This window comes from Danio aesculapii, chromosome 18 (assembly GCF_903798145.1).
Source record: "Danio aesculapii chromosome 18, fDanAes4.1, whole genome shotgun sequence".
Lineage (NCBI taxonomy): Eukaryota > Metazoa > Chordata > Actinopteri > Cypriniformes > Danionidae > Danio > Danio aesculapii.
In genome coordinates, this window is record NC_079452.1 from 25,316,006 (window position 1) to 25,328,648 (window position 12,643).

The 12,643-nt window shown below is 35.5% G+C and overlaps 2 protein-coding genes across 2 annotated transcripts in view; both read right to left on the reverse strand.

Annotated features, from left to right (window-relative positions):
* The window catches only part of dhdh.2 (dihydrodiol dehydrogenase, tandem duplicate 2), an 11,861-nt gene extending 7,729 nt beyond the window's left edge, over positions 1-4,132 (reverse strand). Inside the window, exons 1-3 of the mRNA XM_056478978.1 lie at positions 4,018-4,132; positions 3,078-3,189; positions 27-190 (exon numbers count right to left, since the gene is read on the reverse strand). Of these exons, the coding sequence (XP_056334953.1) occupies positions 27-190; positions 3,078-3,189; positions 4,018-4,110 (369 nt within the window). The 5' untranslated portion in view covers positions 4,111-4,132. The remainder of the gene's footprint in view (positions 1-26; positions 191-3,077; positions 3,190-4,017) is intronic.
* Positions 4,133-5,171: 1,039 nt separating this feature from the next.
* Positions 5,172-12,214, reverse strand: dhdh.1 (dihydrodiol dehydrogenase, tandem duplicate 1). The gene is made up of 7 exons (XM_056478257.1): positions 11,956-12,214; positions 11,775-11,886; positions 8,991-9,154; positions 8,529-8,781; positions 6,232-6,356; positions 5,884-6,034; positions 5,172-5,374 (listed from the first exon to the last, which is right to left on the reverse strand). The coding sequence occupies exons 1-7, from the start codon at positions 12,043-12,045 to the stop codon at positions 5,265-5,267; spliced, it is 1,005 nt and encodes a 334-aa protein (XP_056334232.1). The 5' UTR covers positions 12,046-12,214; the 3' UTR covers positions 5,172-5,264.
* Positions 12,215-12,643: the final 429 nt, after the last annotated feature.

Below are 12,643 nucleotides of genomic sequence, written 5' to 3' on the forward strand. Positions count from 1 at the left end.
ACTTGACTGTCTGAATGAGTGCTGACCTCCATGAGGAAGACGTCACTCCTCCTGGCTGCGGAGATCATCTGCTGGACCTCCTTCAGGTTCATGGCCAGCGGTTTCTCACACAGCACGTTTTTCTTAGCGTTCATGAAGAGCAGGCCGACCCGCAGGTGATGAGGGTGGATGGTGCCCACGTACACCACGTCTGAAACAAGTGCACAAGACAACATCAGGTCAGGTCTTTAGCACATCACTGCAATGTTTTAACGTACAGTTAGCATGTTTCTGGTTAATATTTAGAATGTTCACAAGTTTAGCATGCAAATGATATGCTGCTAAGATGAAACTAGCATGCTTACTATTGTTAGCATGTTTTACAGATTTGCTAGCATGTTTTTTTAAAACACTAGCATGTTTTTATATACAATACACATTTTTACCCATCTCTAACATGTTTTATAGCTTGAACATGTTTTTAACATGTTTCTAACATGTTTTTATAGCTAGCTTAAAATTACCATGTTTGTTGTTAGATGTTTTACAGTTTTTCAACAGTTAAAATGTATTCTGACATGTTTTTATCATGTTGCTAGGAGGTTTTACCATTTAACGATATGTTGCTATTATGTTTTTTTGCATATAATTAACATTCTACTAGTTTTAACACATTGCTAGCATGAATGCTTACTGTTGTCAGTGTTGTACCGCTGTGCTAGCATGTTTTAAATGACATATTTAACAATTAAGATGCTTTAACATGTTGCTTGTTGGTTTTTCAAGCTACCTGGATGTTTCCCACACCACCTCAGCAACGTGTGTACAAGTCAGCTTGTTTGATCACATCGCTCATGTCTTAAGCACTGTAATGTTTTAACATACAGTTAGCATGCTTCTGGTTAGGATTTAGAATGTTAAGATTTACTTTAAGTTTGCTAAGATGAAACTAGCATGCGTACTATTGCTAGCATGTTTTACAGATTTGTTAGCATACTTTTTAAAATACTAGCATGTTTGTCACCCGGATGGTTCCCACACCACCTCTGAAACGTGTGTTCAAATCAGCATGTTTCTTCATCGTTTTTGGTGAATATTTAGAATGCTAACAAGTTTAGCATGCAAATGATATATGCTGCTAACATGAACCTAGCATGCTTATTATTGCTAGCATGTTTCACAGATTTGCTAGCATATTCTTTTAAATACTAGCATGTTTGTATACACAATACGCGTTTTTAACAGATCTCTAACATGTTTTAGCTTGAAATTACCATGTTTATTGTTAGATGATTTGCAGTTTTTCAACATTTTAAATTTATACTGACATGTTTTATCATGTTTTTAGCACATAATGAACATGTACTAGTTTTAACACACTGCTAACAAGAATGTGTACTGTTTTTAGTGTGTTTTAGAGCTAGCATGTTTTTAAAAATTGCTAGCTTGTTTTAAATGACATATTTAACATTTAACACATTTTAACACGTTGCTAGTTGTTTTTACAAGCTAACTGGATATTGCCCACACCATGTCTGAAACGTGTTTACAAGTCAGCATGTTTGATCACATTGTTCATGTCTTTAGCATGTCACTGAAATATACAAATACTTAAAATATACAAATACTTAAAATGTTAACAAGTTTAAAATGCAAATGATATGCTGCTGACATGAAACTAGCATTCTTACTACTGTTAGCATGTTTTACAGATTTGGTAGTACAATTTTTTTAAATACTAGCATGTTTGTATACACAATATACATTTTTACACATCTCTAACATGTTTTAGCACTTTGCTAGCTTGAAATGACCATGTTTGATGTTAGATGATTTACAGTTTTTCAACATTTTAAATATACACTGACATGTTTTAACATGTTGAAAGGAGGTTTTACCATTTAACGGTATGTTGCTATCATGTTTTTAGCACATAATTAACATGCTACTAGTTTTAACACACTGCTAGCATGAATGCTTACTGTTGTCAGTGTTGTACAGCTGTGCGAGCATGTTTTAAATTACATATTTAATAATTAACATGTTTTAACATGTTGCTACTTCGTTTTTCAAGCTACTTGGATGTTACCCACCCTACATCTTAAACATGTACAGGTCAGCATGTTTGATCACACTGTTCATGTCTTTAGCACATCACGGCAATGTACAGTTAGCATGTTTTTGGTTAATACATAAAATGTTAACAAGTTTAGCATGCAAATGAAATGCTGCTAACATGAACCTAGCATGCTTACTATTGTTAGCATGTTTTACAGATTTGCTAGCATATACTTTTAAATACTAGCATGTTTGTATACACAATACACGTTTTTAACACATCTCTAACATGTTTTAGCTTGAAACTACCATGTTTATTGTTAGATGATTTGCAGTTTTTCAACATTTTTAATTTATACTGACATGTTTTATCATGTTTTTTTAGCACATAATTAACATGTACTAGTTTTAACACATTGCTAACAAGAATGCATACTATTTTTAGTGTGTTTTACAACTGGCATGTTTTAAATTACATATTTAATAATTAACACATTTTAACATGTTGCTAGCTGTTTTAACAAACTAACTGGATGTTACCCACATTATGTCTGAAACGTGTTTACAAGTCAGCATGTTTGATCACACTGTTCATGTCTTTAGCATGTCACTGAAATACACAATGTACAGTTAGCCTGTTTATGGTTATATTTAAAATGTTAACATGTTTAGCATGCAAATGGAATGTTGTTAACATGTTTTAACACATTGCTAACATAAAACTAGCATGCTTACTATCGTTAGCATGTTTTACAGCTTTGTTTCAATTACTAGCATGTTTTTATGCATGTTTTAATTAACATATTTTGAGCATGTTTTAGCACTTCGCTAACAAGTTTTAACATGTTGCTAACATTAGCATGTTTTACTAAAAATGAAAAATCACAAAAAATAATTATATATAAAGTAGTAAGTGATATTTCTAATAAAGTCAGTTCTAACGTGTTGTTTCGAAAGCTTTAGAACAGTGAATCGTTTGCTTGACTTCATTTCTCCCATCACTAGATTTTACAATGATGCTGTTCTGAGATCAGTCTCACCGATCTCTGGATCTTCAGCCAGCTCCTCATAGCTGCCGTATGCGCGTGGGATACTGTGCTTCTGTGCAAACTCCTGCGCATGCGCCAACTCACGCGCAGCCACGGCCACCACCTGAGAGATTCAAGAACAAACAAATCTTCAATAACATGTAAAATAATAACATTAAAATCTAATTTCATGTACATTTATTTTAACTTTACGTTTACTTTCATTCTATATTAGTTTGTTGATTTGCAAAAAAAGATAGAATGTTTTTAGCCATTTTCAGATATGATCAGGGGCGAATTTAACCAATAAGAGAGGTAAGCGGCTGCTTAGGGCATCAGGAAATCTGGGGGCCCCCAATGAATATCTAAAAGTATCAATTATTCCTATAATCTATAAATAATATTGTTTTCTATCATATTTTGTATGATGAGACTCAAACAAAACAATATTAGCAATATTTCTCACATAGACATCGCTTCACTATATGACGATTTCACAAAAAGTTATAAAAACAGTTGCCTGGTTTTGCAAATTAATTCTTAATACATTTATACAATTACTCTTGTGCGTAGGAGTTTTTATAGAATAAAAAAAAATCTACATAGGCAGATGAGCTGTGTCTGGTGCAGTACTGCTGCTGTCCAGATGAGAGGAGTGTCGCTGTTTCTCCGCGGCACAGTCATAACTTCCTCACGTTTGTTTACATTCAGCAAATCTTATAAAAGTTAATGAAAAGCGCGGTGAAAGTGTCTTCTACATTAAATATGTGAGTTTGTGTGTGTGTGTGTCAGCAGTTTAAACGCGTTCGACCAGTGTGTGTGTGTGTGTGTGTGTGTGTTTATTCTGCAGTCTAGCAGTTCGTTTTCAGCAGTGTCTCCTGATCTTCTTCTGTCAGGTGAGCACAGGTGTGTGATTGTTCACCTGCTACTGTTATTTCTGTAGAGTATTTACCTGGTGTTGTTCTGCTGGAAGAGTCCTCAGGGCCACAGTGAAGTCATGACTGATCTTTCCAGCACTGCAGATCCCCCATCTGAGCGCCATCATGCCGACTGTGTGTGTGTGTGCGTGTGTGTGTGTGTGTGTGTATTACTAGAGGGAACGACAGGTGGCGACAAACTCTACATTTCGCATTAGAGCCTTAAATACTCACCGGCCACTTTATTAGGTACACTTGTCCGCTGGTTAACATAAATTTCTAATCAGCCAATCACATGGCAGCAACTCAATGCGTTTAGGCATGTAATGCCTATGTATGTAAGGCAAATGCCTTGTAGATGCCAGAGGTCAGAGGAGAATGGCCAGACTGGTTCCAGCTGATAGAAAGGCAACAGTAACTCAAATAAGCACTCGTTACAACCGAGGTCTGCAGAAGAGCATCTCTGAACACACAACACGTCCAACCTTGAGGCGGATGGGCTACAGCAGCAGAAGACCACACCGGGTGCCACTCCTGTCAGCTAAGAACAGGAAACTGAGGCTACAATTCACACAGGCTCACCAAAACTGGACAATAGAAGATTGGAGAAACGTTGCCTGGTCTGATGAGTCTCCATTTCTGCTGCCACATTCAGATGCTCGGCTCAATATTTGGCATCAACAACATGAAAGCATGGATCCATCCTGCCTTGTATCAGCGGTTCAGGCTGGTGGTGGTGGTGTAATGGTGTGGGGGAGATTTTCTTGGCACCCTTTGGGTCCATTAGTACCAATTGAGCATGGTGTCAACACCACAGCCTACCTGAGTATTGTTGCTGACCATGTCCACCTCTTTATGAGCACAGTGTCTCCATCTTCTGATGGCTACTTCCAGCAGGATAACGCACCATGTGATTATAATAGAAGTCAATGGGGGCAAAAACAGCCCCAACATAACCAAAGGGCAGTCAATTTGCACAGAGTAGCACATTTTTGAAGCATTTTCCCAAAACATGTGTCAAAATAAGATTTGTCATCAAAAATAAATTAATTTGCTGAAACACAGAGAAAGTTGTGGCCAAATTAAGACTCAAAATCATGAAAACGACCCAACAGCACACAAGGGTTATACAAAAATCCACTTCATAATTTCAATATCATGACGATGAAGGAAGCAGAGACTCCACAGCTTTTAGTATTGGTGTCTTTTATTGAACACGCACATTAATGTTCAAGCTTAATCTTCTCTGAGCTGCAGATGTTCGTCAGAGAATGGAGGGCCGTCATTGGCTGTCCTGCTCATAAACCACGCCCACTTGCCGCCGGGCCTCGTCCATGATCTCCATTACCAGCTCAGAGTCGGCCAGAGACATCCTGATGCTCTCCTTCAGACCTGACACACACACGCAAACACATTCGCATGCACGCAAACACACACAGATACATCCATGCATGCAAGCACACAGAAATACACACACACACACAATGATTAGCACACACAGACACATTTGCCATGATGATAGCACACAAGGTTGACTAGATATTCTTCAAGACACTAGTATTCATCCTAAAGTGACATTTAAAGGCTTCATTAGGTTAATCAGGGTAAAGTTAGGGTAATTAGGCAAGTGGTTTGGTCTGTAGACAATCCAAAACAAATATAGCTTAAAGGGGCTAGTAATGACCTTAAAATGGCTTTAAAACTATTAAAAACTGCTTTATTCTAGCCAAAATAAAACAAATAAGACTTTCTCCAGAAGAAAAAATATTATCAGACATACTGTGAAAATTTCCTGAATCTGTTCAACATCATTTGAGGAAGATTTCACGGCAGGGCGAATAATTTTGACTGAACTGTAGGTGATCAGGCTGAAAGTGTGTAAACAGCGCTGGTGTGTTCACCTTTCTGCATGCAGCGTCGGACTTCTTCAGCTTCATATCTCAGGCCGGTGCTGTTGGGGAAGTTGAGCGGAAGATGCGGATCAGGAAGAGGAAACTCCGACTTCTGCCCATTGACCTCCAGTGTAGTGGGGCAGTGCATGGGGGAAGACACCTGATCAGGACACAGCAGAGCGCTTATTAACACACACACACACACACACACACACACACACACACACTTATATCACACTACTGATATAAAACAAACTTGGCAGTAAAGCTCTAAATCATTATGTGATTATAATATTTAGTATATTAGGCTGTGTGTGTATGAGTATATGTGTGTATAAGTCTGTCTGTTCTCCTCACAGTGATTGTTCCACTGGTTCCAAAGATGGAGGCGGTGTTGGGAAGAGCACAGGCCAGAGAACTGGAACACACAGCTATTCTGTTCCCTGAGAACTTCAGAACCACCACCATGGACTCGTCCACACCTGCCAGAAGACAAGCAGCAGGTCAGATCATCTGCTAAACACACTCTGCACAAGCACAGCTATACTGACCAATAAAATCTCATCAAAATATAATCAAAAATATATCTGAAAGTTAAAAATGAATACTAGATATACAAGTCAAAACAATAAAGACAAAAAATCATTGCTATATATTTCAATAGAAAATAAAAACAATAAAAGTTGAAAATATTGCTGTGATGAAATTTATTGACTAAAAAATACAGATGATTAAAGGCCAAACAAAATCAAATTCAAAATATGACTACATTTTTAGGTTTGTCAAAACTAAAACTAAAACAACTATATCTAAGTGATTTATACACTAATATATGGCAACTCTAAATGCATGAATAATGGAATATGCATGTAATAAATGTATATGCACATACAGTTGAAGTCAGAATTACTAGCCCCCTTAAATTTTCAGCCCCCGTTTATTTTTTCCCAATTTCTGTTTAACAGAGAGCAGATTTCTCCAACACATTTCTAATCATAATAGTTTTAATAACTCATCTCTAATAACTGATTTATTTTCTCTTTGTCATGATGACAGTAAATAATATTAGACTAGATATTCTTCAAGACACTTCTATACAGCTTAAAGTGACATTTAAAGGCTTCACTAGGTTAATTAGGTTAACTAGGCAGGTTAGGGTAATTAGGCAAGTTATTGTGTAATGATGGTTTGTTCTGTAGACTATCGAAAACAAATATAGCTTAAAGAGGCTAATAATATTGACCTTAAAATGGGCTTTAAAAAATTAAAAACTGCTTTTATTCTAGCCGAAATAAAACAAATCAGACTTTCTCCAGAAGAATAAATATTATCAGATATACTGTGAACATTTCCTGAATCTGTTAAACATCATTTGGGAAATATTTAAAAAAGAAAAAAAATTCAAAGGGGGGCTAATAATTCTGACTTCAACTGTAAATGTAAATTCATGGATTTATATGCAAATAAATAGAAGCATGACAAATGTAAATGCATCTCAATTTTAAATGCACAATAAATATAAATGCATGATAAATGTATAAGCATGTAAATGTAAATGCATGATAAATGTTTGTGCATGTATAAATGTATATATGTATAAATAGACATGCATGATAAATGTAAATGCGAGATAAATATGTATATGCATATACATTTTAAATGCACAATAAATAAGCATACAAATGTAAAAGCATATAAATCTATGTGAATGATAAATGTAAATGCAAATAAATGCACAATAAATGAATATGCATATAAATGTAAATGCATGATAAATGCATATGCATGTATATATAAATGTATACGCATAAAAATGCATGATAATCGTACATGCAAATAAATGATAAATGTATATGCATGTAAATGTAAAATGCATGATAAATATTTGATGCATATAAGTATAAAAACATGATAAATGTATATACATATAAACTGTAAATACACAATAATTTATATATATATATGCAATTAAATAAATTTCTTGTAATTGTGTATGCATACAGATGCAAATAAATTATATAATATATATATATATATATATATATATATATATATATATATATATATATATATATATATATATATATATATATATATATATATATATTTAAATGCACAATAAATATGTATGCATGATACTGTAAATGTAAATGCATGATACTGTAAATGTAAATGCATTTTAATGTTAATGCATAATCAATGTACATGCAAATATATGTATAGGCATGATAAATGTAAATGCATGATAATAAAATATGCATATACATAATAAATGCACAATGAATTTATATGAATGATAAATGTATATGTAAATAAATGTTTGATAAATGTATATGGATACAAATGTAAATGCCTGAAAAATGTAAATGCAAACAAATAATATATAAATATATACATTTTAAATGCACAATAAATGTATATGCATGTATGATAAATAGTAATGCATGATACTGTAAATATATATGCATACAAATGTAAATGCATGCTAAATGTGTATGCAAATAAATGTATAAGCATGATAAATGTAAATGCAAATAAGTAAATGCATGCTGAATGTATATATGCATATCAATTTTAAATGCACAATGAATATATATGCATGCTAAATGAAACTGTGTATGTGATGTGTGAATCTGCTCAGTCTGGTGTTGGACCTGAGGGCAGCAGGACTCCAGTGGCGCTGACCGACTCTGGTTTCTCTCCATTAAACACCATGAGCGCAAACTGAACGCAGTAGACGCCGATGTACAGCAGAGATCCTCCACCCTGCTCCTTCTGGGTGGTGTGTATGCGGTCCAGGAGATTCAGACCGAAATACACACTCACCATCTTCACCTCACCGACCGCCTGCTCCGACAGCAGCCTGGAGATCTCAGAGTACACCGGAAAACATCGAGACCACATCGCCTGGAGAAACACACCACACTGTGACTTTACCATTACTTTAGGACCGTGCCATTCACTGCGCTCTGAGTTTACCGACTGCTGAGAAACCCGTAAATGTGAAAAGGCTCCATGTATGAAACATGTAAAGTGTTTGGTGGTCATCTATAATGTGTTCATACATGCTCTACAATAAAAGTGTGTGTAGCTTGTTTGATGCTCAGTATGTTCACCTCCATGAGGAAGACGTTGTTCTCTCTGGCGGCTGAAATCAGCTGTCGCAGCTCTCTGCTGTTCATGGTGAAGGGTTTCTCACACAACACACTCTTCCCAGCGTTCAGGAACAGCAGACCCACGGGCAGATGATGAGTGTGAACAACACCGATGTACACCACATCTGAAACACACACACACATTTTTACATTATAGAAATACTATAGTGTTTTTGAACTATACTATAGTAAAATGTATTATACTGTATATATATTGTACTACGGTGGCCGAGCGAGCTTAACATGCTGCAATTTAAGAAAACGCATGCAATTACAAAAAACTGCAGAAAATTAAGGGCGCACTCATATTAGGAACAGTTCCCTTGAACCATGCCAAAGCGTGTTTGTCCCCCTCCCCTCTCCCTCTCGACCTGCACTCACATTGCATTTTTTCCCTTCCCTACTTCTCATTGAGTCTACCTTATACTTCAGCCGTTTGCATTTCTCGCGATCCCAGAAGCTCCCTGTGATCTTAACTAGCATGCGTTTTAGAATTATAAACATCGGTTTCTATCAGGGTACACTCAAGTCGACGGCTGGGCGCCGCGGACCGCTGCAGAAACCGATGTTTAGAATTCAAAATTGCGTGGCGTGACGATTCGGGACACTTCATGTTTCTGCCGCGCCACAGAGAGTGTCTGGTGTGCCGTGTCGTGGCTTCGAGCGGCGCATCCCGTGCCTCAGTCAAAGTTAATTCAGTGTGCGTGGTTATTAGTTTCTGTGTACAAGCTCGGCACTTGAATCTAGCACACAGTTGGCTGTAAAACTGTACAAAGACACAAATGATTTTGTACTCTCTGCTTGGTCTGTGTCAGAGTCGTACATGTGCGACTGAATGCTGATCCTTTCAGTCTGCCTGTCTGTGTTGCAAACACAGAGCGGGTGAGCTCATGGCCCCGCCCCCTTGTTACGTTGGCGGGAAGCCGAAACTAATCTACATGTGAAGCAACACACCCCTAAATCAGCGAGCTGTGGCCACGCCCCCAACATGACACTTTTTAACACATTATAATAAAACAATCTGAATTGTGTTTTAAACTGAACCTAAACTGGCACACTAAGAAGAACCATAATATTAATATTAAATCATAAAAAGGAGGTCAACTATGTGCCCTTTAATAATAAGTAGTTGGGTCAATTACAGTTTTTCCCAATTGTTTCCACACATTTTCTGAAAGCATGTCTCATATTGTCAGAACTCAGAAAGCACACTCACACATTGGGCAAAACCCTTCAATTCTCCTGCAAAATGAAACTCAACGTTCAAAACAATAAGATTTCTTCTCCAAATGGTATTTTGTGTTCAAATAACACACAAACATCACATGAATAGACATTTAGAAGAACCAGTTGAGCCATGATGTGCTTAGCTTTTCATAGTTGTATTTTTGTTCAGTAATGAATAGTTACAGTAAAAAAATGGTTGGGATGAACAACAGTTGTACTCATTGTGCCTAAAGTACAAGTAATTGTGTGTAAACAACTAAGAAAAGCTGTAATCAACTCTGTAATTAACTAAACATTTTGATTTGAGAAAACTTACAGAATTAAGTCAATACAACTTAACTGAGTCAATGCAACAAGATGACTTAACTAGGTTAAGTTGAGTGAACAAATGTTGAGTGAACCATGTTTATAGTGTATATAGTGTTTATAGTAAATACCATGTTTTGAGCTATACTATAGTAAAAGTACTTGAATTACAGTTTTTGTAAGTTGTTTACACACAATAACTTGTACCTCAGATATAAAAAAATTCAAAGGGGGGCTAATAATTCTGACTTCAACTGTGTATATATATAATATAGTTGGAGGCAAAATTAAAAAATTTCTTGTGATCTTTTTTTTCCTTTCATAAATATTTCCCAAATTATGTTTAACGGAGCAAATGATTTTTCACAGTATTTCCTATAATATTTTTTCTGCTGGAGAAAGTCTTATTTGCTTTATTTCAGCTAGAATAACAGCGGTTTTTAATTGTTTTAAACCCATTTTAAGGTCATTATTAGCCCCTTCAAGCTATATTTCTTTTAATTGTCAACAGAACAAACCATAATTAATGATTTGCCTAATTACCCTGACTTGTCGAATTAGTCTGGTTAAGCCTTTAAATGTCACTTGAAAAATATTTTGCAAAATATCTAGTCAAATATTATTTACTGTCATCATGGCAAAGATAAAGGAAATCAGTTATTAAAACTATAGAAATGTGTTGATAAAATCTTTCTGTTAATAATAATAATAATAATAATAATAATAATAATAATAATATATATATATATATATATATATATATATATATATATATATATATATATATATATATATATATATATATACTATTTTATGTTTAAAAATTAATGTTTAAATGTTATATTTTTAATGGTTAACAGTGTGAATGACTAATATGTTCAGGGCTAATCAGTTTTTCCATTAAATGCGGCGTCTCGCGATATTTGCAAACAGGTGATATGGATCATATTTATTATCATTTGACAGTAACGGAGGAACGCCGTCAGATAGTAAGAGTACTGATTTTTCTCTATTAATTTACTCGAGTAAGAGTAAAAGTACACATTTTAAATGTACTCAAAAGGTACACGTAACCCAATAATTTTACTCAAGTAAATATAACAACGTAAATCTAACTCGTTACTACCCACCTCTGATTATTTTTCACGAGGAGTTTATCAAATGTCAAATACAAGTTGACTGATTCATTACAGAAATCAAAACTCGACTCACCGATGTTCGGATCTTTGACCAGCTCTTGATAGCAGCCGTACGCTTTGGGTATCCCATGAGTCTTTGCAAACTTCTGTGCCCTTTCCAGACTTCTTGCCGCAACTGCAACTATCTATAAAACCCAGCAAACGTGAGCAAGCTGATCATTATAATGTGTTAAAAACGCTGTATTGTACTATACCTGATGATCTTGCTCAGTGAGAGTCCTGAGGGCTACACAGAAGTCATGGCTGATGTTGCCAGATCCACAAATTCCCCAGCGGGTTGCCATGTCCTCCCCTCGCGCTCGCTCTTTCTCTCCAACAACACTTGTGCAGAGAAACTTTTACACTGAGGCTTTTATCTGAGGTCCAGAGAGCATGTGAGCCGCTGCAATCATGTGGTCTGATAATGTTCAACTCTGAACTGAATTTTAAAAAAAGTTTAACTCTTTATCTGATGATGTTGCAACACCAGGAAACGGATGTTAAGCATGCGTGACGTCACTCGCGTTTCAACAACAGAATATAGTAAAAAATAACACAACAAGATAATTGATCAAATAATGATCAAATTCTTATGGAAAAATTGAGTGCATTATATTAAAAAGTAAGTCTGTGATAGTTAATTCATACAAAGACGGTGGTTTAGACTATTTAGACTTCTCTATTTTATATAATACCTTCAAAATTAAATGGCTAAAGTATTTTTTAAATAATTACACCTCAGTTTGGAATATAGTCTCTAAAGTTGTATTTGATCGGATGGGTGGTCTTCCTTTCTTGCTGTTGTGTGACTATAAAGCAGAAAAACTTCCAATTAAACTTTCAGCCTTTCTGAAACAAGCTCTATTAGCTTGGAAATTAATACACAAGCATAACTTCTCCCCA

Coding starts and splice junctions, on each gene's coding strand:
- dhdh.1 (XM_056478257.1), bottom strand. CDS start 12,045: ATGGCAACCCGCTGGGGAATTTGTGGATCTGGCAACATCAGCCATGAC. Junction 9,155..11,774: donor GGTCAAAGATCCGAACATCG/GTGAGTCGAGTT, acceptor TGTGTGTTTCAG/ATGTGGTGTACATCGGTGTT. Junction 5,375..5,883: donor CCGACGCTGCATGCAGAAAG/GTGAACACACCA, acceptor TGTGTGTGTCAG/GTCTGAAGGAGAGCATCAGG.